This window comes from Cladophialophora psammophila (genome assembly GCF_000585535.1).
Source record: "Cladophialophora psammophila CBS 110553 chromosome Unknown aczJe-supercont1.8, whole genome shotgun sequence".
NCBI lineage: Eukaryota > Fungi > Ascomycota > Eurotiomycetes > Chaetothyriales > Herpotrichiellaceae > Cladophialophora > Cladophialophora psammophila.
Genome location: NW_006912929.1, coordinates 546,962 through 572,904, shown reverse-complemented (window position 1 = coordinate 572,904; position 25,943 = coordinate 546,962). Strand labels below are relative to the sequence as shown.

General features: G+C 52.6%; 9 protein-coding genes across 9 annotated transcripts; 7 read left to right on the top strand and 2 right to left on the bottom strand.

The window, feature by feature from the left end:
• Positions 1 to 566: 566 nt before the first annotated feature.
• Positions 567 to 1,521, top strand: A1O5_05839 (uncharacterized protein; the record flags this gene model as incomplete). The annotated part of the gene is made up of 2 exons (XM_007746437.1): positions 567 to 618; positions 677 to 1,521. 2 exons carry the CDS (start codon positions 567 to 569, stop codon positions 1,519 to 1,521), a joined length of 897 nt encoding a protein of 298 aa, XP_007744627.1.
• Positions 1,522 to 2,535: 1,014 nt separating this feature from the next.
• A1O5_05838 (alcohol dehydrogenase) lies at positions 2,536 to 3,620 on the top strand (the record flags this gene model as incomplete). The annotated part of the gene is made up of 2 exons (XM_007746436.1): positions 2,536 to 2,588; positions 2,651 to 3,620. 2 exons carry the CDS (start codon positions 2,536 to 2,538, stop codon positions 3,618 to 3,620), a joined length of 1,023 nt encoding a protein of 340 aa, XP_007744626.1.
• A 685-nt stretch (positions 3,621 to 4,305) lies between these two features.
• A1O5_05837 (uncharacterized protein) lies at positions 4,306 to 6,513 on the top strand (the record flags this gene model as incomplete). The annotated part of the gene is made up of 1 exon (XM_007746435.1): positions 4,306 to 6,513. One exon carries the CDS (start codon positions 4,306 to 4,308, stop codon positions 6,511 to 6,513), a length of 2,208 nt encoding a protein of 735 aa, XP_007744625.1.
• Positions 6,514 to 7,753: 1,240 nt separating this feature from the next.
• A1O5_05836 (acetyl-CoA acyltransferase) lies at positions 7,754 to 9,037 on the bottom strand (the record flags this gene model as incomplete). The annotated part of the gene is made up of 2 exons (XM_007746434.1): positions 7,754 to 8,964; positions 9,028 to 9,037. The coding sequence occupies 2 exons, from the start codon at positions 9,035 to 9,037 to the stop codon at positions 7,754 to 7,756; spliced, it is 1,221 nt and encodes a 406-aa protein (XP_007744624.1).
• A 439-nt stretch (positions 9,038 to 9,476) lies between these two features.
• On the top strand, positions 9,477 to 10,317 carry A1O5_05835 (uncharacterized protein; the record flags this gene model as incomplete). The annotated part of the gene is made up of 2 exons (XM_007746433.1): positions 9,477 to 10,112; positions 10,174 to 10,317. The coding sequence occupies 2 exons, from the start codon at positions 9,477 to 9,479 to the stop codon at positions 10,315 to 10,317; spliced, it is 780 nt and encodes a 259-aa protein (XP_007744623.1).
• A 215-nt stretch (positions 10,318 to 10,532) lies between these two features.
• Positions 10,533 to 12,290, bottom strand: A1O5_05834 (manganese transporter; the record flags this gene model as incomplete). The annotated part of the gene is made up of 2 exons (XM_007746432.1): positions 10,533 to 11,588; positions 11,655 to 12,290. 2 exons carry the CDS (start codon positions 12,288 to 12,290, stop codon positions 10,533 to 10,535), a joined length of 1,692 nt encoding a protein of 563 aa, XP_007744622.1.
• Positions 12,291 to 14,158: 1,868 nt separating this feature from the next.
• On the top strand, positions 14,159 to 16,957 carry A1O5_05833 (uncharacterized protein; the record flags this gene model as incomplete). Its single annotated transcript, XM_007746431.1, has 1 exon — positions 14,159 to 16,957. One exon carries the CDS (start codon positions 14,159 to 14,161, stop codon positions 16,955 to 16,957), a length of 2,799 nt encoding a protein of 932 aa, XP_007744621.1.
• Positions 16,958 to 17,710: 753 nt separating this feature from the next.
• Positions 17,711 to 20,893, top strand: A1O5_05832 (2-oxoglutarate dehydrogenase, mitochondrial; the record flags this gene model as incomplete). The annotated part of the gene is made up of 4 exons (XM_007746430.1): positions 17,711 to 17,761; positions 17,820 to 20,051; positions 20,114 to 20,294; positions 20,355 to 20,893. 4 exons carry the CDS (start codon positions 17,711 to 17,713, stop codon positions 20,891 to 20,893), a joined length of 3,003 nt encoding a protein of 1,000 aa, XP_007744620.1.
• Positions 20,894 to 22,875: 1,982 nt separating this feature from the next.
• Positions 22,876 to 24,768, top strand: A1O5_05831 (uncharacterized protein; the record flags this gene model as incomplete). The annotated part of the gene is made up of 2 exons (XM_007746429.1): positions 22,876 to 22,882; positions 22,940 to 24,768. 2 exons carry the CDS (start codon positions 22,876 to 22,878, stop codon positions 24,766 to 24,768), a joined length of 1,836 nt encoding a protein of 611 aa, XP_007744619.1.
• Between the last annotated feature and the right edge of the window lie 1,175 nt (positions 24,769 to 25,943).

Sequence of the window (25,943 nt, the reverse complement as noted above, 5' to 3'; positions counted from 1 at the left end):
AAGCCAACTAGTTTCTGTGGACAAAGTGAAACTCGACTTCAAACAGGGCCCAAAGGTGCTACGATTGGTGATTCAGAAGATAGACGGGCGGCCAATCGCCAGGCTGATCCCCGCATGCCCCTGGGCCGATGGAAACAACTTGCGACACTCGACGAGGCTGAACCCCTTCTCCACCGTCTCAGCCTTGCCCTCGCCTGTTTGACTCTCAGCTTCTTCTTTGTTGATTTGGTTGTCGATTGGATTGAGGTTACATTGTCCACCAGCACCTCATTGGAAATTAATTCTACAGCCGTCCAGCCTCGTACCATTTACCTGCTCACCCACTTGAATTGGTTTGCTAATGGAAAAGGGGTTGTCCAAGGTGAGTTGTGTCCTTGATGCCTGACTGAGTGATTCAAATACACGCTGCACCTCGCAGCTCTTCGCTCTTTTCCATTCACCATCCAATTCTGGTCTCTCCTTCATCCTGTGCTTCTCGTGTTCTATCAGTTGATCTTCTTTGACAATATTTCACTTTCATTCAATTCAAATAACTGCCGGTCCAGTTCAGCTACATCATATTCAAAATGATTACCAACACTCCTTCAAAATCGTCCGTTTGTTTTTTAATACTCAACTGTGAGTCGATTGAATTGCTACCCATCATAACACGTGTTCGCTGACACTTATCTCACAGTGGCACTGCTGGTCCTTGGCCAAGGCACACAATTCATCACTGGTCCCTGCACAAGTGATGCTGATTGCGCCTCCAGCTGCTGCGGCTTCAACTCCGGTCTGTGTGCCGGCCCCGTGATAGCGCAAACGCGGGACGGAGGATGTGGCTTTGGCAATGCACAGCCCAATGACATCGCAGCTCAAGCCTTCTTCAGCTCACAGTCAGCTGCAGCAGCAGGCGCAACCTCACCCGCAACTGCGGCTCCCGCCCCCGCCGCTACTACGGCCGCTGCTTCGGGATCAAGCAACGGCAACGTCGGTTCTGGAACGCAATTTATCACTGGGCCTTGCACGAGTGACGCAGACTGTGCCTCTGGATGTTGCGGCTTCAACACTGGCAAGTGTGCCGGTGCCATTGTCGCCCAGGAGCGAGATGGAGGATGCGGATTTGGCAACGCCCAGCCAAACGACAACGCTGCAAGGATCCTTCGCGGAGAACAACCCACCTCGGCTGCCAGCTCGGCGCCGGCCCCAGCGAACACTGCCTCCACTGGTACCGGCACCAGCACGTCTGGCTCTTCATCCTCTGGGTCAGGAACCATCGACACATCCATCCCAGGCTCTCAGAACGTGGGCAAAGCCAACGGCTCGCAATTCATCACAGGTCAGTGTTTCAGCGACGCAGACTGCGCTTCTGGATGCTGTGGATTCAACACTGGCAAGTGCGCGGGCGCGATTATCGCGCAGACTAGAGACGGAGGATGCGGCTTTGGAGATGCCCAGCCGAATGACAATGCAGCGAAGGCATTGACAGGAGGAGCGAAGAAGAGGAGAGGCATCGGAGCTGTGAGGGAGTACATGGCATGATTTACGACATTTGGGGGGAGACGATGATAATGATGATTTGCATACTTCCACGCAGGTAGTGGCGCAAGGCATGATTCGAAGAAGAAAAAAAAAGTGTGTATATAAGGGTTGGCTTCCGCCAGTGGGGAGGGTATGTATTAAGGCTTTTTGCATGGCATTTATCTTTGGTGGCAGCCAATAGCTTCAAGCAAGTCAAAAGACTATCAACCAAAGAACTCGCATTTGTTCACGGATGCATGATTGATTTCACCGACATGGTAGAAATCATCGAGATTGTACTCCCCTCCTAACTGAAGTAGCTGTTTAGAGGTCTGATACTGTGACGGAAAGTGAATGGGCTACTGCACACTGCTTATATTAGAGCTCGCCTGACGTCTCCACTCATATTCGCATCAAACCATTTGCAGTACTTTCCACGACTCCGACGTGTCTGTGCTACTGTACCGAGTGGAGACGTCGGATTCTTGATCGGATCCGCATATGGTCTCGGAAAACATTTGTGGCATTGTTCTTACCAGAACTCAATGGAAACGGAAATGCATCAAAGCCCCTGCCGCGGCCAATGCGGCCGCACCAGGAGCGAGAAACAGGAGCGGAATCAACTGCGGAATCGATTGTCATGTTCATGTGCTTGTTCGGTGGACACCAAGGACGTCAAGGACGCCGAGTTGTTCGGTGATAAAGAGCGAATCTCGGCCCATTGTCATTAGCTCCGACTCGCCAGTCATGCGATTTGCCCGTTCGCGTCATTGACATTGGCCCTTGGCTGGAGAGAGCTGGAGAAAGCTGGAGATAGCCTCTCTTATGCCCTCCATCGACAACTGCCTCGTATCGACCTGGGAACCTCAGTAACTTGCTCTGCAGCTGCCGCTCCCGGAACTCGACGTATAAAAGGTCCGGTCGAGCCCAATTCAAACAGCACCAGGGATCTTGAGCACATAAAGTCACGCGGCCCCAAGGAAACATTCCGCCCGTTCATTAACAGCCAGATCAGGGTCATTGAAAACGCCAAGGATGGAATATCAATACCTCGGCAGGAGTGGGCTTAAGGTCTCCAAGGTCATCCTGTAGGTGGTAGCCTACCACCCCGGACTGATTCTGATTCTGCACTACTAAACAAATGGGACAGGGGAGCCATGTCCTACGGCACGCCAGAATGGCAAGGTTGGGTGTTGAATGAAGAAGACTCGTTGCCTTTGCTGGAATATGCATACAAGGTCGGCATCAGAACCTGGGATACTGCCGATGTGTACAGCCATGGCCGGTCCGAGGAGATTATCGGCAAGGCCATCAAGAAGTACAATATTCCCCGGGAACGCTTAGTGATTCTGAGCAAGTGCTATTTCGGTGTGACTCCAGACACTCCTGGCAACGCCATTGGTGCAAGTTCGGTCAACGATGGGGATATGCTGAACCAAATGGGTCTGAGTCGCAAACACATTATTGATGCTGTGGATAAGAGCGCCGCGCGACTGGGCACCTACATCGACGTTCTACAGATTCATCGACTGGACCGGTCGGTACCTCGTGAAGAGATCATGAGAGCTCTCAATGATGTCGTTGAATCTGGTAAAGTCCGGTATATTGGAGCTTCTAGTATGGCTGCATGGGAGTTTCAGGAACTACAGAATGTAGCCGACAAGCACGGCTGGCACAAGTTCATCTCGATGCAGAATTACTACAACTTGCTCTACCGGGAAGAGGAGAACGAGATGATCCCGTACTGTAACCACACAGGCGTTGGTCTTGTGCCGTGGTCGCCCGTCGCGCGTGGAGCCTTGACTCGTCCTTGGGGCAATCGGGATACCCTCCGCGAAAAGACAGACCACTACCTTAAATCCCGGATCCGCGAACAAGAGGACCAAGTGGACGAAGAGATCGTGGGACGAGTGGAGAAAGTGGCCAAGAAGATGGGCAAGAGTATGGCCCAGATTGCGATTGCCTGGTCTCTGAGCAAGAAGGATGTTTGTCCGATTGTCGGCTTGAACAAGAAGGAGAGGATGGATGAGGCGATCGAAGCATGCAAGATCAAGCTCAGCGAGGACGACATCCAATATCTCGAGGAGCCGTACATGCCCAAGAAGAGGCAAGGCTATTGACCTACGGATACATTGTGATGAAGTGTGAAATAAGAGCAAAGATCGAACAGTGTGCGAATGCCTGACAGCCTCGTCGAAGACATTCGCGGTCATCAATGGTATAGGTACCTGAGAGTGCTCAACGATGTCGAGGCGGCAGCTATATCGAATATAACGAACAGGATATGGTGAAGGACAGAGCAGCTCTATCTCCAAAGGTCAACGGAATGCTCATTGCCCACGAAGACGGCATCCACTCTAACAATGAAGGCATTGACACTATCACACGTGTTCTTCTCACTGGCATATGCCTTTGAGCTGATTCCTCTTGGCGGTTTTCATGTAGTTGTTATGGTGAGGTGAATCTCTTCAACCGTCACCACTGCTGTTTTGTCTTCAATTTCACTTGACTCTCACTCCCACCATCACAATTCACACTCACCGCACGGAACCATCTTCGCGCTGCCTGAGGTCCAAGTCATCTGCGGATCGTCCTTTCCACTTCTTGCGCCATTCTCCTCCTTTTCCAGCTCCGGTACGTTTAGATATCCTCAACTTTTCAATGCGTTGACCTCTGACACATTTCAAGGTCATCCTACAAACACGTCGAGCGACATCGATTCGTCCTTTCATCTTCTTCTCAGACTGCCGCACCTGAAAGACTCTACTGCAGCAACCTGTCGTCCTCTTGCATGCACAATCGATAATGGGCGAGACATACTCCACCTTCAACCAATCCAACAACTGGGAACAAGGGACCGACAGTGAGCAAGATGACCGGATGCCAGCTCATAGCGCTGGTCATGCCGGAGCAACCAGACCTGTAAGACGTCGAATCTTGATCAACTCCACCGGTCTGCCTCCTTATGACACCCCAAACTTCCGTGGTGTCACGAAGACTCGTGAGGGAAAGGCCAAGGCTGTTCGACCCAACCGACTCGAAGGCTCAGTCAGTAAGCCTACTCCTCGCGGTGGCCGTGGTTATGGCAAGTCCAAACCGTTAAAGTACGCGACTAGCAACAAATACCACAAAGCTGTCTTTCCTGGGATGAGAGTCCCAGTCTATATGCGCAAGCGCAGCAAGAGAGACCGCTATGGATACCGATCTGAAAGTGGAGTCATCCAGTCCCGCCGACCTGAGTATGTCCCTGTTATGTCGGTCCAATGCCCCATGCCTGGTGGTACGGCGGTCACCATGACTACTGATCCGGTACAGAAGGTCAGTTGGGGTCCCATCACTAGGATTGAAGCCAGTGAAGAAGCTCGTGAGTTGATCAACCATTGGCGCGAGGCTTTGAAAGACGCAAAGAAGACAAAGGAGAAAGGCAAAGTGAAGGATGGCAGCGACGATGACGAAACAGACAAGCCTGCAAAGGCCAGGGGAGCAAAGGGGAGGGACAATGCTGCCATAGTTGCCGGCACCAAGCCTGATGAGAGGTCTAAGTGTCAAGATCAGGAGGATATTTCCATCAACAACGATCTCACACCCGCAACTACCTCCCAAGCCGATACCGAAGCAACTACAGATACTCGCCCTCCGCGCCGCTTTCTAAAACCCCCACCTCCAACACCCCCCGACACTATCTTCCATAAGACACATTCTCAATTAGTGGCGGCGGCCCTCTCGATGCCAACCCTTCCGACTCTCCACCGCATCTCTGACCCACAACTTGTCGAACAGTATCGCCTTCAGCATGCCATGGACCGAGATACTTTCGAAAAGGAAACTCGTGCCATCAAGAAAGGGCTTGTAGATGCAAAGGTCGCGAGAGGTGGGAAGCCGAGACTGTTGAAGAATGAATACACCGTTGAGCTGGCGAGTCGCGAGGATGCGGAAACGGCAGAGAAGTGGGCTAGAGACCAGGGGAGAAGTTTCGGAATTGTGGAAATGAGGAGCAGGGCGAACAGTGCGCTGGCGACAGGTGGCCCCGGGGTCAGCCCCGGGGAGTTGGGTTTGAAGATGATGGGCGGAGAAATGGAGACTTCAGAGTCGGCGAGTGCTGTGAGTGCGATGAAAGAGCGCGAAGGACGGGACAGGACTGAGGACGAATCAGAACAACAATTTCCGAATCTTCATCGAGCCGAGCACCCTGCCACCACTCCCTCTGCAGAGCAACTCTCAGCTGTGGGACCGGAGGACGAGACCTTGACAGCAGAGGCACGGCGCAAGCAAAACAAATCGTCGACCCACACCAAAACTGGCACCTGCCCCCAACTGAAATACAAGCCAGCGCTACGCGATGTCAAATCTCAACTCTCACGCCTTAACCTCTCCGAGCACGTGAGCAAGATCACCACTTATGGAAGCGTGCGTCACCAACACTCTGTCAAACGAGAGGCCAGTGACCACGGCGAGAAACGCACGGTCAAGACGTGGATCGAGATAACGGAAGTTTATGAGGTGCCAGCTCCCAAGGCCCTTACCATCAAGGATGTGGTGGCCGCAGTCGAAGAGGAGGCTGAAGGGCACGATAGCGAGGGGGAAGGCTGGCAAGGTGAGAGCAACGAAGAAGAGAGCGATGATAGTGACGAGAGCGAGAATTACACGGCGAAGAAGAAGGACAAGGGAAAGCGGGTGAAGAAGAGAGGAAAATTAATTGCCAAGTCAAAGGTCAAAGCCAAACTATCAACGGCCTCGGAGAGCGACGAGGAAGGCTACGCTTCGGACACTGATTTCGACTCCTCTTCATCCTCTACCATTTCGGAATTCGACAGCGCAAGCGATCACGGCGGCGCGCCCGGATTCAGAGAAGAATTTCATGACCCCGATGAGACAGAAACAGAGGCACTTTTCCGTTCCCTGTCGCGTTTTGGGGAGGTCAACGCCGAGAGTATTGCGCAGGTGAGCAGCGATCTGAGGGCGTTGATGGCCGGGTTGAGAACGGATGGGATGTTGAGCACGCGTGAGGATTAAAGTGCATAGAGATGAAGAACGACCCGCCACACAAGAGGCCAAACGTGACAGTTCAGGCTGAGATGCAAAAGGCGCGACGGAGGAAAGCAGTTGCTTGCTGTTGCGGGCTCCATCATTCAACTTCGATTACAGGGCCGCTCCATTCAACTAAAGCATTTCTAAGATGAAAGCCCAGGAGCGTACCACTAGTGCTGGGAGGATTATCCCATGAGGGTCGGTGGTTGACCTGAGCTGAATCCAAAGACCTGGACGGTGGACGAAGACACGACCACGGGCCTGGAGGCTGGAGGAGTAATTTACATGTGTCAAAGTGTGCAAGGAAAGCTAGGATGGCTCCAAAACGAAACGAAACGGATCCTTCACACAATGTCTGAGCTGGGGCAAGTGGTCAGGACTAATGCGAGGATGCATCGACACACAGTGAGACGAGCTCATCTGGCTGGCTCATTCAGGCTGCTCAGATACGTAGCCCAGACATCCCATTCAAAGCCCAGGTAGTTCAGCAAGGCCATAGATCAAATCAGGAGCCAATGTGCTATGTGCTATGTATTATGGGCCTTGTCCTGAGTCCTCCCTTACTCGGCCCATGTTACTACATACGTCCTTGGAACAACGACGAATACAGGGCACGGGACACAAGGCACACAAGGTCCCTTACCACATACTTACATACCCACCTAGGAACACAAGTAGGTACGAGTTGGAGAATCTTCCGTAACGGCCTTTCCTTTCACGAGATTGGTACCCAGGTATTGTATTTCTATTTGTCTTTTTCATCTGTCGGGGTGTTGGATCTGTTGGATCTGTTGGATCTGTTGGATCGATTGGTCGGTCGGTTGAGAGATTGATTGATATTCCTACATTGGCACGCTATATGCATCCAGCCAGTCCAGCCCAGCCCATTCCAGTAAAACCGCGCCCCATAGCCTTGATAGCAATGAATCCACCGCGAATGCCACACAGAGGGGACGTGGCGATCGCTCAACGACTTCCGGGATAGCCGGAGTTTTGCAAAGGAATGAGAGGTACGCCGGCGATGCATACATTGTATGGCAAGTATTTGTTTTTCATTTCCGTTCCAACGGGGGAGAGTTCGCTTTGCTGATCGATTTAGTTTGATCTTTGTTTTTATTCGGCAACCCAAACAGCGGCCATGCCCCTGCGTGTTGAAAGAGAAGCGTTAGTGAAAAAGCCACTGAGCAGAGGAGAAAGGGAAAAAAAAAACCCCAGAAAGCAAAACTTACATCCCAGTGCCCACGCACATACTCGTCACGCCGATCTTCTTGCCTGTCCTCTTCAGCTCCGTGAAGAGGGTGCTTACCTGCCTTGCGCCAGTGCACCCCAGAGGATGGCCAAACGCTATGGCGCCGCCCTTGGGATTGACTTTCTCAAAGGGCAAGCCCAATTCCTTGACACACCAGACACATTGACTTGCAAACGCCTCGTTGATCTCGTAGATATCAACATCATCCTTGGAGATGCCGGCTTTCTCTAGCGCTATGGGGATAGCCTTCCAAGGTCCAATACCCATGAGCAAGGGTGGGACACCGACTACAGAGGATGCCACAAATTTACCCAGGATAGGTTGACCCAGACGCTCAGCGGTGCTGCGTTTCATGAGCAAGACTGCGGCGGCGCCATCGGAGATCTGTGAAGCATTGCCGGCGTGGATAGAGCCATCCTTTGCAAAGGCTGGACGAATCTTTGCCAGGGATTCCGCGGTGATTCCGGGTCTCATGCCGTCATCTTTCGTGACGGTCACGGTCTTTTCTTCCTCGGTCTTGGGATCGGTGTATTTGACCGTGATAGGTGCGATTTCTTCGTCGAAGAGACCTGCCTGTTGAGCTTTGAGGGCCTTCTGGTATGAAGAGGCTGCGAAGGCGTCTTGGTCAACACGGGAGATCTTGCGGTCTTTGGCCATCTGCTCAGAGAGGACACCCATAGGGACCTTGCAGTTTGCGGCTTGCATGTGGTTTTCCAGTAGATCGGAGAATTCGGTGACTGCGCCGGGGCCATATTGGGAAGACATGCTCTCGACGCCAGAGCCGATCCCGATTTCAATCATGCCGGATCGGATGGCATTGGCAATATCCACGCATGCCTGCAGACCAGAGGAACATTGTCTGTTCAGGGACTTGACAGCCGTTGTTACTGGAAAGCCTGCAACAAGAGCAGCTGCACGGTATTCAGTAGCACCACCTCCTGGAGCAAGTACGCAACCGGTGGCAATGTCCTCGACGAGACTCGGGTCAATCTCTGAGCGTTCAATGAGATTCTTGAAAGTGAGGGCCAGAAGGTCGGCGGCGGCGGTGTCCTTGAGCAGACCTTTGCCGCCTTTTGTGAAAGGTGTGCGGATGGCGCAGGTGACGACGACGTCGTCGGGGGACTTGGAAAGGATGGATTGCTTGCTGCCACCGAGGTGGCCGGAGACCTGGGAGAGGCGGGCTTGTGCTGTTGCAGAGTTTCACATGTTAGTGGCCCACGTCAGATCCTGGATGCTGGAAGAGGGCTTACCTGCAGACATGTTGGATTGCAGAGCAGGTTTTCAGAAATTACAAGGGAGTGGGGTGGCAGAACAACAACGACAAGATATGAAGTAAGAAAAGAGACAAAGGGAGTGTGGGAAAGAGCTGAATGATTTATGATCACCAAGTCACAAGGTAACTTTGAAATTGATCCATGGGCGATTTTCTCATATGCATATGCGCGTCTGGCAATCCAGCGATGCGATGCCGAGGCATGTGCAATGTTGCAGAGCAACAGTGCAAATGAAGTCATTGCTCGGTCACTGGTGACCACCGACCATAAGGGGCCGTCACGTGGACTGTGAAAGTCTCGGTCAACTGAGAACCGCCGATTGGGCCGGAAGATCTGTTAGTCCGTCTCCATATCAAGACCTCTCAATTCACTGCTCGTTTGTCGATTTCAGCATTGGAACATATCTCCATCGCCGCTCTCCAGACATGGCGACACCAGCCAGAGCCTCTCGCGCTCTGTTATTCATGCGCCATTGCAGACGCTCCTCCCTGGTCCCAACTACTCGCCATTCCTCGTCCTACGCCGCTTCCTCTTCGTCGCCATACGCACCGTCAAACTTCACCCGCCAGGCGCCGTCACCACCACCTGCAGCATCGTCCAAACCCGACACCTCTTACGATGCCTTCCCATCCTCCTCCTCCTCCTCCTCATCCCCTTCAGTGCTCTCCTCCCTCTCGACCCCACGGCCGCTCTACGCCCACCCAAAATCCCGCTCCCCGCCAGTCGAAATCCCGGGCACCAGACTAACACCCTACACATGGCTCCTCTCGCTCCTGGGTTTCGCACCCAAGCCAGCCCCATCCTACACCCCGGCACCCTTCCGCGTGACGAACAACCCGTACCGCGCGCGGAAGAAGTGGCCGCCGGATTTCCGCAACCTGGACCCCAAGCAACAGTTCCATTTCGAGAAGACGTACAGACGGAGGGCCGCGTTGAAGTGGGCACGCCCCAGGTGGAACAAGGCCATAAAATTGCTGCAGCAGACGCTGATCACGGCGACGATCGTGTATTTTATCTTCATCTGCGAGCCCAGCCATGGCATGGGCACGCCTTTTGACGGGGTATGAGGGATTCCCTTTCTCTTCCTGACATTGCATCTCGGCTAACCCAGTTTTGACCCAGTTTCGCATATGGTTCTTCGATAAGCTGGGAAAATTGGGACAGCTGCCTGAATCTACTAGGGAGGAGGCAGATAAGCTGAGTGAGGAAGCGAAGAAGAAGATGAAATCCCCTGTTGAGACCTCACCTACCACTGCCACATCTTAAAATGAACCCATGTCTGAGCTATTTATGCTTTAGACGTATTTATACTCCAGGGCTTAGCATAGCACCCATTTCCCCCTCCGACATCTCCATTCAATCCTGAAGAACTGTTTCAGCGCCAACTCGGTCCCGTCGTCGTTTGTTTTACCGTTTGAATGAAATGATACTCTGTACCAGCTTTCACATCGATCGACGAGACCTCGTTTTCGTCCCCCCTCTTACGCTTTCCCCAGGCCAACAAGAACCAGCAGAGCCACATTCATCACCACTAGCACAAGCCAGATAGTTGTAGCAAGGATCGTGACAATCCAACCGTTCCGCATATTCACCGCTTCTCCGTTGTTATCCGTCCTCACGGTCATGATCTGGCTTCGACAGGTGAACCAGACAAGAGGGGCAGTGACGAAGGGCAAGATGACGCTCAGGCACACTTGACTTGCAGTCAAGGCTGAGTTCAATCCATCTTTTCCCACAGCAGCGGCGATAATAATGCTGGGGACGATGCTGATGGATCGGGTGATCAGCCTGCGCACCCAGGGTTTCAAAGTCCAGTGCAACATCCCCTCAGACACCATCTGGCCGGCCATGGTACAGACAATGCCGGCAGAGGTGCCCGATAGCAGGAGGGCGAGCGCGAAAATAGTGCCTGCTGCCTTGGAAAGATTCGTACTCAGAAGATCGTGGATGCCAAAGAGATCGGCCTCCGTAGCAGCGGTTTCCGGATAAAGAGACGCTCCAGAGACTATGAGGATGGCCGAGTTGACAAACAAGGCAAAAGTGAAGAGTGAAGAAGCTAGCTCCACAATCGAATACTTGAGGCAAGCTCGAATGGCATAGATGGAAGGCACATATTTCTCCTCTTCACTGTCTGATTGCTCGCCCGCTGGGATGTGCCCATGCTGCCGGTCAAATTGCTTTAGGCGCGGCTGCACCACGCCGGATCCTAAAAAGATAGAATGGGGCATAACGGTGGCTCCAATGATGCCACAGGACAGATAGACACCGTTTCCTTCAACGATTGCCGCAGAGGGGAGATAACCTTTGAATACTTCCCCGGCCGTCGTGTCTTTGATGAAGGACAGTTGGATGCAGAAGCACACCATGACGCCAAGGACGAGGCTCATGACGAAATACTCGAACAGTCGCAGATGCATCATGGAACCATTCGGACGATAGAAAAGGAGAAGCAGCAGAACGTCGACCAACGTTATGGCACATCCTGCAATTAGAGGAATGTGCAGGAGAAGGTTGAGGGCTATTGCTGAACCGATGACCTAGATGCATTAAGGTCAGAGACGAGGTATCAAGGGGGACCTCTTTCGCTCAAGATCTTGACTTACCTCTGCAATATCAGTGGCGATGATGGCGGATTCCGCAAACAAATATAGAATGATTGTTAGCCACCTGGGCAGGTGTTTCCGACAGTTTTCAGCCAAGTTGAGCCCCGTGACACTCCCCAGCTTGATACAGAGAGATTGCAGAAAGATTGCAAACAAATTGGACATGAGGATGATGAATAAATGACCATATCTCGTGGCCGCTCCCGCTTCGACGTCCGTAGCATAGTTTCCCGGATCGATGTAGGCGACGGCGATGAGAAATCCCGGACCCACGAATTTCGCATACTTTTGCGTCGTAAATATGGCCTTGTTTATGAAGGCAGACGGAGAGCGGAAGCTCTGAAATCGTTGTGGGTGGGTTTGTTGAATGGCCGCTGGCTGTTGCGCTAGCGGATCAACCTTGACAGCGGCGGGTGACTTCAGGACAATTGAAGGTGATTCTGCATTGTCGACAGGCATGACCCGTAGGTCTTCCTGCGCATCATTATCCGGACTCGATTCTGTATCTCTCTCTTCTCTGAGATTCACAATCCCATTGAAGTCCGCCCTTGTCGTCAGGTCTGAGCTCAGGGCTTGCGGATTCTGGTTCCAGTCCGGATGAGCTTCGGTGTCGTCGGTGCGTGAGGGGCAATTCATGATGGTGACGCTCTTGAGGACGGTGGTCTTTTCTTTGGCAGAAATGGAAACAAAGAAGGTGGAGAAAGGACAGTATGAAAGATATTATATCATTTGCAACCAACTATGTGGCTAAAACCACTGTTACCCCCCGTACACGGTTTCTCCCGACCCAAGAAGTCCGTTGCGGTGAGGGGGAAGGAGATCGATCTATGATCAAGGATGACGATGATGACAAGCGGCTGCAGTGGCACAGCCAGCCGTCAGCAGCTTTTCTTGGAAACGAATCTCTGGCTTGGTCAGGTTTTGCAGCTGACAAGGAATCGGTTTTCTGGCAGGGACTGGGGAGACCTTGGACTTGTTTTTATCGTTGAAGAATTGAAGTGAGATGGGTGCTGAACATGGGGTGGCGAGTGTTTTCAATTCAGGTACCAGGCACACCTGAAGCGGTAGGGCGCGGATGAGGAAATTCCCGGGAGGCAGGAAATGAGGACCATGAGACGAGAAGTGTTCTAGAGCTGAAGGTCGCTCGATTGAAGCTAGGATATTGTCATTATCCCCTGTTCTCTTTCGATGATTGATGCGGTGACGAACAAGATGGAACTGATCCGAATCGTCCAAGAATCGTCGAGCACCTGCAGAGGCACAGACATACTTAGTGCCTGGCAATAGCGGCTGCAGTGCCGTGGGCAATGGACATGCCCCAGACTTTCCAAGGCCAGTGGCTCCCAGGTGGGCTTGCGTCTGGGCTCGATAGGCCCGCTAGCCCTCGGCGCTGGGGGCTTGACTCCATCAGGGAAGGCCGGCTTTGTTCGTTCGGGAGGCTGGTTCCGCCTGCCCAGCGCCCACAAAGCCCGTGCCCAGGTGTCAGTCAGTGCCCGCCCGAGTTTCGAGTCTCCCAAACACCCGGCAAAAGAAGTGTGGAGAAGGCTGACGACGGCCAGAGCGCCCGCTCGATTGGCTGACCCTTCCACTCTCAACCCGCGACAGCTCGAGTCTCGACACCCGACGTCGTGGAATTGATCTGTTGACAGTTTCTTCGTCTCCATGGTATCCAGCCTTGTCAAAAACCCATCAGAAAAGCACATTGAACTCTCACCGACATCTCTTCTCTGACAGATTTTCGAGGCTTCCCCGCGATCAACCTGTGCATCGAAGGAAACTGCGCCCACTGCCTGCGCGAGTTGCGAGTCCCCCAAGTCCACTCCACCGCTTGCGAACCCATCGTTGCTCCCTCTTGAATCCAAACAACCATTTCCTGTTCCTCCAGCGATGCAGCATCGATAAGCCTTCATCCTTCTAGGCAAGGGGGGAAGTCGGAGAATGGTCATCGGTGAGCGGGCGGTGGTTGCTACGACCTGCTGCTACTCGAAAATTACAGTATGAACGCCAACAACAAACCGTCGTATGCCCCTCTCCAGCGTCGCAGGCGGAGATCTGACCAGATTTCACCATCCTCTCCCTCCTATCCAAGACGACTACTTGACCGTCCAAATAGACATAGTGATGCGCTTAGCCCAGCCGACACGCCGTCTGTGACAGATGAGTCGGATAGCCCTTCGCTCAGCCTGAACCTCACTTTCACATCTCCCCTCCACGACCGCTTTGCGCCTTTACCACCCGGTCCGCCGTTTTCCAAGTCTCCTGTGGTTGATTCAAAACAACACCACCAATACCAGAGGTCTTTTGATGAAACCGGCCGCTACAGATATGGATCACCAGACGAAGCTGCCCGTCCTGCGACGAGTGACGCGATCGACCGGAACAATGCTGCTCCTATCTCGCATGCAAAATCCCCGCCCATAGGACCAGACTACACGTTAAGGCCGTCTCCCGTGCCGCCTTCTATCCGTCTCGACAACCAAGAAAGAAAGACGCTTGAACCGCCCATGAAGCTCGGAGATAATGCATCCTCTCCCAGCCTCCGGAACTACAGCTTTTCCACCCAAACCTCCGATAAGTCTGCGCATGATGAGCCGGTCCCAACGAAAGGGCATACAGGGAAAAAGAGTAGGCTGAATCTTCTGAATCCAATGAGTCTGTTGGCTCGTCGCAGGTCATCTCAGAATCAAAAACTCGAGGACCTAAATCTCACTCTGTCCGTCCCAGCCTTGCCTGATAATTTCGACCCAAGCATTCGAGGCAAGGTGGTCCATGACTTTTCCGCTCCACGATCACGCAGGCTCTATTCCCACAACGATATTGGCAATCTAGACTCCCCGGCCTTGCGCTCTGCATACGGGCCAGACCCCAATCGAAACAATGATTCACCGGTTTCCCGCTTGGCGCTCAGCGGAACACCAAATATTCCACACAGTCCGATGTTCAAAGAACACTTTCAGGACGATCGGCCGTCATTGCAACCCGATCGGACAGGCTATCTGCACAATATCCACGCATTCAATTTGGCCAATGACCGCCAGGATGAGAGCAGTGTGCCAGCTTTCGCAAGACGGCTGCCGTCCGCTGTACCGCAAGCAGGTCTGGATGTCAAATCTGAGCCACCTGAGGATGAAAACAAACCGCCACCGCCACCACCGGCGAAGGAGAGCGCACCGTTACCGCCCATAGGGGAGCCTTCACCACCTCCTCCAACACCCCCGCCGAAGAGCACGCCGTCCCCGAAGTTTGATATTCCGCCGGCGGCGGCGCTTCCGAAGCATATGACCAGCACTTCCTCCCGCTTCAGCTTTCAAATCGGTGGAGCAGGCTCATCGGCGCAGGAGAGATTGCTCGAGGAGAAACACAAACAACAGGAAGCAATCAAGAAAACCGTTACCCAAAGCGCAGATGAGGAGGACGACTATGGTGACTATGACTTTGATGTAGACGATGGTTTGGAGGAGATGATTCCTGGGGTGAACGCGGACTTTGAGGAAGATGATGGTTTCGGCAACGACATTCCGATAGGAAATGCGCTTGTGGCTCGTTATGGTCCTCCCGAAACTGAAGAATCCGCCGCATCAGATGTCAAGACCACGACTCTGCAGCGACAATCACTACAAGGATTTCATTTTACTCCTCAATCCATGACATTCAGCCCGACCAGCACCAACAATGGCTCACAGCCTACCCCCCGAGACCACGAGGGTTTCGCTATTGGGATTGCAGACTCGAGAGAGCCTTCCCAAGACGATAGTCCAAAGTTCCCGCGTAAAGACAGTATCATTGACGTTGAAACGGTTACGATGTTGGGAGGGCTTGGCATTACGACGGCGGAAATACATGGCAGGCGTACGCAGCAAACCTCTCGTCCTCACGGAGGGGTTTTTGATGATGAGGATCTATATTTTGACGATGGCGAGTTTGACCACGTGGAGTTGGATCCGTCAGGGACAACATTTGACGAGCAACTATTCGACGACGACACAGGCAAGCTTCGTGATATCCCAGCCGAGAATGCTCGAAAATTTGCGGCTGCCAAACAAGCAGCCGGCCTTGACGCAGGGGTCAAGGTTCTCAATCCTTGGGAGGACGCCATCGGACAACTATCGCTGACAAGCAATGACCCTCAGAACGGAGTCAAGCAAACGGCTGGAGAATTTACGAGTGGTCATCCAATGAGCCAAGGGAACTTCATGCAAAGCAGTTCCATCGCTGGGCTCACTGAAACGAATCTCGCTGCGTATCACGACGCTTTGGCATATGCAGCCAACCAAGCTGCTGCAAATGGTAGATTTGATCGCAAGGTCAGCTTCAGTCAGAATTCGGATGATACTTCTCAATCGCCATTTGAGAGCAGTCAACATGGCGTTGTCTCCGAAGATAGCCGTATCAGCTACAATTTCAGCTCTGCAATTGCCGAGGACGACGGATTCCCATTTGACGACGACATGGATGACGATCCCATGATTGCGGAGGCGAACGCCGAGGTCCTAGAGAATGATGACGAAGGCTTCTATGGCCAAGAGTTTGGATTTTATGCCCGCTCCTATGGTAAAGGCAATGCAGAGCTCGTGAATGGCGGCTACTTTGCTGACCGGGGATCCAATGGGGTAAAGCGAAGTCACAGCGGGAAGGCCAACTTTCAAGAGCCCAGCCTGACGCCCATTACCGAACGCAGCGAGTGGAGTACTCGCAACTCGGTGGTGTCACTAGCAATACCAGGCGGGGTGCCAGCTTCAGCTCATTCGATGCCTAGTCCAGGGATTGCCGAGTTACTGCAACAACTTGACTCCCCTGGATACGACGATGATATGAGCTTCAGTGGTTTGATGAAGCTCCGGGGAAGAACATTTGGAGGCAGTTCATCCAGCATCGGCAGTTCAGCCGCAGGAAACCCGGCTAGCTCACCACTTGCCCACGTTTCCAACCATCCATTTCCTCACTCGGACCTTAACGTGAGCCGCATGTCGTCCTCGATTCACGGTCGATCGTCGCCAGCTGGAATCCCCGAGTCGGAGGAAGAGGACGAAGATTCGGAAAGACCTACCCTGACACAGAATACACCGCGCAAGAAGATGACTGAACCGGTGGTGGTAACGTCGCAGGAGGAACTACCCGCATCTCCAGGGTCTGCTGGGGGTGAACGACGAAAAGGTCATCACAGCCGGACTAGCAGTGGCGCGGAAAGTGTGAGCTACGCGCGTGACACGGACGGCGGATGGGTTTTGGAAAGGAGGAGAACTGATGAAGGGAGCGGAACTGAAGTTATTGACCGTGAATATCTAGCTGGAGCTCGGATCTGAGAGAAAGATATACTGCGGTATGTGCGCAGATACCTCCGGAAGAGGACGGTCGATTGATTGGACATAGATTATGGCACTGCAAAAGTACATTGGAGATGACGATATGATACCCCATAGAAATATGAAAAGTATACAAGTATGACAAGATAATACTCACAGACAGAGTTTACAATCCGGACTTCACGGATAAATCACTCAAGCCCCTATGCGGGCTGACTGTGCGATATCCGGGATCACTTGGTTACTCCTGCCAAGGTCCAACGCACCAATCGTATTTGTGCTTCAGGATCCATGCATCTCTTGGTTCTCGGCTATGTTTCCGTATCCATTTCCGCCTATGGGGGCGCTGGCCCGGCACCCTGCTTGCCTCTTCCTAAACCGGGTTGCGGGATTTGCGTAACAGCCTCGAACTTGAACCTTGCACTTTTAACTTCCTCACGCTTCAGTTTGTTGCATCTTAATCCCGGCACTTCAGTGTCTATCCCTAGCCTCAATTGCCTTCCACTCTCTCGTCAGTGGTGTGGTTCACTCATTTGGGACCCATTTTCTTCTCCTATGGATCATTCTCTGTATCATTAGGTCACCATCAACTCCGGCATCATGTATCGTTGTACTGCGGGCAAGCTCCCTTTGCGGGCTGTGCAAGCTTCAAGGACATTCCACACTTCTTCCAGCTTTAGGGCGGTCTCCGAAAGTCGTCAGAATGCTCTTATTAGTGGAAGGAAACCACTGGCTGTCACGGTTCAAAGCTCAATGCAGCGCAGGAGCTATGCCATGACAGCTGAAGACACCAACAAGGGCGTGGTATGTATTTCCTCAGTTGCTCGTCTACCGAAAGAACACTGTCTGAACGGTCTAGCAGGATCCGAATGACTCCTTTCTCCAAGGCAACACCGCCAACTACATCGACGAAATGTATATGGCATGGAAAAAGGACCCCTCGTCCGTCCACGTTTCGTGGCAGGCCTACTTTCACAACATAGAAGAGGGCACTATGCCAGTCTCCAAAGCTTTTCAACCTCCTCCGGGCCTTATCTCCCAAGCTGAAGGCGCCGCCAGCCTCGCTCCAAGCGCAGTCCCCAGCACCGCAGGCCAAGACGTTACGAATCACTTGAAGGTCCAATTGCTTGTCAGAGCATATCAATCGACCGGGCATCATAAGGCCAAGACAGATCCTCTCGGTATTCGTGGTGAGGCCGAAGCGTTTGGGTACCGTAGACCAAAAGAGCTGGAGCTGGAACACTATGGTTTCACGGAGGCTGATCTCGACCAAGAATTCGTTCTCGGACCCGGCATTCTTCCCAGGTTTGCCACAGAGTCGCGGCCAAAGATGAAACTGCGCGATATTATCGCTGCCTGCGAGAAGATCTACTGCGGGTCGTATGGTGTCGAGTACATCCATATTCCAGATCGAGAGCAATGCGACTGGATCAGAAACAGGATCGAGGTGCCGACACCATATAAATATTCTGTGGATGACAAGCGCCGCATCCTTGACAGACTGATTTGGAGCTCAAGCTTTGAGACTTTCTTGGCCACCAAGTACCCCAACGACAAGCGCTTCGGACTGGAAGGTTGTGAGACCCTCGTTCCGGGCATGAAGGCCATGATTGACAGGAGTGTGGACTATGGTATCAAGGACATCGTGATTGGGATGCCGCACAGAGGAAGACTGAACGTTCTGAGCAACGTTGTCCGCAAGCCCAATGAGTCCATCTTTAGTGAATTTTCGGGCACCACTGAGGCAAGCGACGAAGGCTCTGGCGATGTCAAATACCATCTCGGTATGAACTTTGAACGACCCACACCGTCCGGGAAACGTGTCCAGCTCTCTCTCGTCGCAAACCCTTCTCATTTGGAAGCCGAAGACCCAGTTGTGTTGGGGAAAACCCGGGCCATTCAGCACTACAACAACGACGAGATGAAACACCAGACAGCGATGGGTGTCCTGCTTCACGGCGACGCCGCCTTTGCGGCTCAAGGTGTTGTCTACGAAACTCTGGGTTTCCATGCTCTTCCTGCTTATTCGACCGGCGGCACCATCCATATAATTGTCAACAACCAGATCGGTTTCACCACCGATCCTAGATTCGCTCGATCGACCCCTTACTGCTCGGACATTGCCAAGGCAATTGATGCTCCTGTTTTCCACGTCAATGGGGACGATGTGGAAGCCGTCAACTTCGTTTGCCAACTGGCTGCCGACTGGAGGGCTGACTTCAAGAAAGACTGCGTTATCGACATTGTATGCTACCGGAAGCAAGGCCACAACGAGACAGATCAACCGGCCTTCACTCAACCGCTCATGTACAAGCGAATAGAGTCCATTAAACCCCAACTCGACAAGTATGTTGACAAGCTACTGGAAGAAGGCACTTTCAGCAAGGAAGACATCGACGAGCACAAGAAATGGGTGTGGGGAATGCTCAATGACAGCTTCGACCGAAGCAAAGACTATCAACCAACAGGCAAGGAATGGTTGACATCCGCCTGGAACGGCTTCAAATCACCAAAGGAGCTTGCCACTGAAGTCCTCCCACATCCTCCCACCGGAGTTCCTTCAGAGATATTGAAGGAGATAGGAGGAAAGATCGCTGAGACTCCGGAGGGTTTCACCGTCCACCGTAATCTCAAACGAATTCTCGCTGGTCGCAGAAAGGCAGTTGAGGAAGGCCAGGGCATCGACTGGGCCACGGCTGAGGCCCTTGCTTTCGGCACCCTTTGTCTCGAGGGTCACCATGTTCGTGTATCCGGCCAGGATGTCGAGCGTGGCACGTTCTCCCAGCGTCATGCTGTTTTGCACGACCAGGAGACCGAAAAAACCTGGACACCTCTTAACAACATCTCCAAAGAGCAGGGAGCGTTCACCATCTCCAACTCTTCCTTGAGTGAATATGGGGTGCTAGGTTTCGAATATGGTTACTCACTCTCGTCACCTAACGCGCTTGTCATGTGGGAGGCGCAATTCGGTGACTTTGCCAATAATGCTCAGTGCGTCATTGATCAATTCATCGCATCGGGAGAGGTCAAGTGGCTCCAAAGGTCCGGTCTCGTCTGCTCTCTGCCTCATGGTTACGATGGGCAAGGACCAGAGGTAAGTTTACTGCAAATTCCTCTCAGCGTGGGAACAATAAAGCTAACATCCTGGTCCTACAGCATAGCAGTGGCCGTATGGAACGGTATCTGCAACTTTGCAACGAAGAGCCTCGAGTATTCCCGTCACAGGATAAACTCGACCGACAGCATCAAGATTGCAACATGCAGGTAGCATACATGACGACACCCTCGAACTATTTCCATATTCTCCGAAGACAAATGAACAGACAATTCAGAAAACGTAAGTGAAAATCGCCATCCCAGAAAGATTGGGCGTTTGACTGACAACTCTCTTTCTCAGCATTGATCATATTCTTCTCCAAATCTCTCCTCCGTCATCCTCTCGCACGCTCTAGCCTGGAGGACTTCACGGGTGAATCCTACTTCCAATGGATCATCCCAGATCCAGAGCATGGCAAGGGAATGGTTGAGCCAGATGAGATCGACCGCGTCATCCTATGCACTGGTCAAGTATATGCAGCGTTACATAAGCACCGCGCGGACAAGGGCATCAAGAACGCTGCGATCACCCGAATCGAGCAGCTGAATCCCTTCCCATGGGCCCTCTTGAAGGAGAACCTTGACAAATATAAGAACGCCAAGACGATCGTCTGGTGTCAGGAAGAGCCTCTCAACGCCGGAGCATGGAGTTTTGTCCAGCCGCGTATTGAAACATTGTTGAACGAGACGGAGTACCACAACAGACGGCACGTCATGTATGCAGGACGGGACCCCAGTGCATCTGTCGCGACGGGTCTGAAAGCCACTCACGTCAAGGAGGAGCAGGCGCTGCTTGAGGAGGCGTTTACGGTCACGCAGGATAAGTTGAAGGGTGAATGACTAGCCGACGGTGTGACGGGGGCGAAGGTGGTCGAGGGATGACGATAATGATGAGATGCAAAAATCTATCGTGGACAGAGGAGATTGTGACAATATCGCTGCGGACATGGTGGTGGAAGTGAATGTGACCGAGGTCGAGAGTTGGCATTGTATTGGTGGCGTGTGTCCTTGTAGGGCCCCAGCAACAACAATGCCATGCAACGACCCGGACTGCTCGTTCCATTGCCTTTGCAGATAGTACAAGTACCGAAACAAGGTATAGGCGCTAGCTTCGTTTTCTTATCATCGTGAGGCTAGCAAGTTGACACCAAAATGCCCAGATTGAAACTCAATGACATGCTCGTAGAGAATTCATTCCCTTGTACGGAGTGCATCGTATCCCCTATCAGTTGATTGAAAGGGAGTGAATGAATGAACAAAAGCAAGCATGCAATCCTGAGCCACGCCAGGTGCTGCGCTTACCTTTTGCGCGGGCAATATATACGGAGTCTTGAGGACAGTGTAATGATACCCTGTCCAGAGGCACCCGAGAGGGATGCGCTTGGTGACTTGACTGAGTCCGAGGACAGTACGAGGCATGGTATGCGGACAGCCCCAGCTACTTGCTCAGAGATCTGGGTTATCTATCACGACCCACCCTAAGAGCACAGAGAGAAATAGAGAGGGGAGGGGAGGGGGCCGTACACACGAAAAAGGGGAGAGTCAGTAAGGAGGGCTGCCTTTAGCACTTATTAATATATGTTCTTGTTGCTCGTTATTCTACGAGCGCGACACGACGGATGAGCCGCAGGAGGGAGGGCTAGCGGGCCTTCAGTGTAGTATGCATTTTGTATCTGTCGGTCGGCCGCCTCGCCAATTCATTGCCCGATTCCATGTCTTCACTGCTTGATAATATAAAGTCTCTAGGGGAACCTACCATCTTGTTTCCGGGCGTAGGAATCGTCCAACGAGGTGGACGAGCTGCTAGCGATGTTGAAGTCGGTGCTGTTGTGTGGTGAGGGTGGGTATGATAATTTGTTTGTTAGTCCCTCGGTCCCCCTGACCTTTGGCCGGAGCCTTGGCAAGGCTGCGAGCCCCTGAGCTTATTGCGTGGCCGTTCTATTCACTTCGTACTTGAGCAGCCTTGCAAAAAGGGTGTAACAACAAAAAGAACGCATCAAGTCAATTACCCCAGATCGTACTATGAGGGGCTGCTGCGCAGTGAATGCCCGAGTACTGCCATAGGATCCAAGGCATTGGCAGTGGCAGTGGCATTATGTTTCATCACCTTTTGTTCGCGTTCTTTGTTGGTTGTCCAAGGGCCACAGAAACAAAGCTCTCGATCCTTGGCGTCTTCGAGAGACAAGGCTATGAGCTCTCTGGGATCTCAGGCACAAGGCTAGCCTTGTTGTATGCTCGAAACCATGTCCCTTTATGCCAGCATACACAATGCAGTGCAGTGCAAGTTGAAAGGTCATTCTCGATATGAGGCTTTCAACTACCTTTCTTCGAAGAAGGCCCTCGAGCGATGAGCTTCACAGCGCGTTCTCTGCTAAACGTGAAACCCTTGACGCTCCAGGCAGTATCCCTCCGGGCAGTGCTTCAACTGCCCTTTGTACTTTTTGTAGGATGGACTAGCAATGTGCTTTGTCGCGAGTAAATAAGCCCGCAAGACATTGTCGACCCTGGAACTTGAAGGCACCTCGAGCAACAGCCTCGCTGTGGCCCACGATGGGAGACCTCTTCGTTTTAAAAAGGCTCGTTGTGGCCTGTCCACGTTGGCTTTGGGCACTTACAACAAGTTTCCCTCGCTCATCATCAACAGGTTCGATCTTTCTCCACAGATACAGTTGTCCGAACACCATCAACGATCGTCGGCGAGGGACCAGGTAGTGTGTTTTGGACCATCGACCAAGTACCTAAGTCTCCTCTTGCCTGCAAAAGCTCGAAATCCCTCGCCGACAGCATCGCTTCCGACAATGGATCCGTGGCATAGCCCGCGGATGGCTTGTGAGTCCCCATATGAAATAGCACCATATATAAATACTGCTCTGACATCAGATTCAGCAGGATCATCGCGATCAAGACCAGGAATCCACCAGAAGCGAACAGACACGGAACCTCGGGTCTATGCCGAACTGCCGTCGTTCCCTTCGTTCGACGAGCCAATCCCTCCCAATGCGTCTCTGGAAGAGGTCTGCATCAGATACCCCAATCACCTGCGCGGCTCCTACCTCGACGCCTTCATCCAATGGCACTGGTCAGCCACCGACATGTACTCTTGCCTGACCGACATTGCCATCAACGAATTCAAGGCCTTTGGCATCACGACGAGCAAGTCCTTTGCGAACCGCGCCAACTTCTTGATGAAGCGACTCGACGCCCGGCTGTCCGCTCTTTCGCCAGAGGAAGTCACGGCATTGTGCACCGCTCCCAAGATCCGGACATGCATGATGGACGGCTCTGAGAAGTACGGCGCATCCAAGTTGCAGGGCAAGTTCCACAATCCCATAGCTCCAAGGGTTCGAACGTACCCTCATCGTCAAATCAAGGCCCGCAAAACTCTTGGGCCGGAGCCTGTGATGATGACCTTTGTGCACAACGACAAGGAATACCCGCTTTGGGCTTCGGCCGAAGAATTCGACGAGTACAAGGCCAGCATGGCAACGTACTGGGGATATCAACGTGCGCGTGCGGAACAGATCTTGGCCCTCGACGAGCTGTATGGTGCGAGTCAAGATAGTCGCCGGCGCAATAGACTCGTCTTGCAAATGGCAAACTGGCCATGCGACGTTACGACCGAGACGTTCTTCAGCTTCCAACATATTCGACATTGCCCGGCCTTTGTAACTGCGATTTCCAACATGGCCACGGCGGCTGTCATAAATATCTATGATTCATTCCCGTCTGAGGACCCTGCTCAGCAACTACCCTTGGTTCGACAATCGGCAATTTCTTATGTCCACGCGGGCCAGGCGGCCAGGTTGACCAGGTTGAATGAATTCTTGTCGACCTTGCCGGCTGGAGAGCCTATGCCCGGAGTGGTGGATCAGGTATTGTCGTGGGGTGTAGACCTCGATGGCCAGACTGCTGAGTCGGCAAATCTGTTCCTCGATCCTGCAAATCCCCAGGGAGAGGGCGTCGCATCGCCCAACCGAGAAGTGCCCCATATCAACGCTCCAGTCGCGCCATTTCGAAGCAGCTTGAAACGAACCGGGCCAGAGTCGGCAGGCACAGCGAAATCCACGAAGCGAGTGAGGTTTGCCGATCCAACCACCGAGTTCGGACACGCGGATATGGGACTAACTGCGGATCATCCTCCTGAGGAAGCCCATCAGCAAGGTCAACCAGGTGTTGTATGGCAAGACTTGACTCTTGATGAACCCGACGCGACTCAAGCCATCCATGGAGACATCGCCGATTTCGCCCCTGAACCGCCGATGGCAGAGGCCTATCAGGACGACGAATTCGACTTTGTGTGGCCAGACATGGATCTCGGTACACCTGACGCGACTGGAGCCATTCAGGGAGATGACGCCATTTTCACACCTGAACCACCGATGGAAGGGTACGGTGATCAAGTTCTTCCGTGGCCAGACCCGAGTCGAGTCATCTGTGGAGAAGACGTCGCTCTCACGCTTCAACCACCGATAGAAGAGATGCTTGAAGCATTCGATCTCGACACTTTGCCAGCCCAACCCCTTCAAGGTGGCTTTTTGGACGCCGGGATTGACCCGATGGCAGCTGACTACTCAACCAACTTTGAAGTAGATGACTCCGAATGGATGAAGTTTTTGAATGAGGAGATGTTTGCCGATGAAGGTATCTCAAATGTGAATGAAAACCTGAATGCGACATCACGGGAGCTGCCGGAACTCGTCGACGACGATGAGTAAATGGTTGAGGGCGCTGATACATACGGACGGCGGCGCTGGGCACCCAGAAGAGTTGGATTTCACGATGTCTGATCTGTGATCGCATCTGCTGGGGTCTGGCTAGATGTATGGGACCGGCCCAGGGCCTTTGTGTCAGAGTCTGGTGTGAAGACTGGATGCCTAATTATGTCAGTGAAGAATCGAGCGCATCCTTAAGATGTGACAGTGAATATGAGTGATAATTTGGTCAAGGATGGTGGACAGCCACATCTGTCCAGTTGTTTCTTTGGTCCAGCCTCGTCTAGTCTTGCTTTCAGATGGTAATTGTGATTGATGCTCGTTGAATTGCACCGCAGACATGCACAGACGAATAATGGTGCTTCGTCAAATCGATCTGGAATAAAGGGGCGGCCATTTTTGAAAGGGACCTGGCCTGGTTAGGTTTCATGCCAAAAGCAGAACCTTGGAACATACACAGAACGCAGACAGGTCAATGGCGTACCCAACGTCTTCGAAGTTCCAACATCATCTGAGGATGATGGCTGTAGCGCCATATCGTTGCTCATATCGACCATCGAAGGGAGCATTGTCAAAAACCAATGGATATGGATCTCTTCGTCGGTATTCATTCGTGTGGGTGTCGAGGTGTTGAAAATCTCGGACTGGACTGACAAATAGAATATGCTCTCCCAGCGGGACTGTTTTCTTTCCTGCGGAAGAGAGCATGTCAATATCTTTCGAGCAAAGAAAGAGAAAAAGGTTGTAGATCTTTTCATTGTCCAAAGGAAAGCCAAAGCCACATCCATTCCAGCTGTGACCTGTGTCCTCCCCTGTCGCAGGCTATCATATACAGCTTCAATTGAGTTGGAAATGTTCCGCATTTCGATATGGTTTGCCCCCCTGTGTCATGATCTTCAAACAAACTTGGTGGTATATCGGCATAACAACATGGCTCCACGGATGGCCGCAGAGTCAAATCATGCGTTTCCGGTTCTCTGACCGATGCCACTGTTTTGTCTGGAGTATCGCCCCCCTGACAAACAGAGCCTCGTCACTTCCCGGCGGTTCACAATCTGTCAGAAGGCCAAACTCCCTTTGTTCGCAGATAGTCACAGGTGTCATGGTGATTATGTACCGCTTCGAACCTGGCTATAAGGAAATCGTCGCGTGAGGTCGTTTGCTGCACCTGTCGAGCT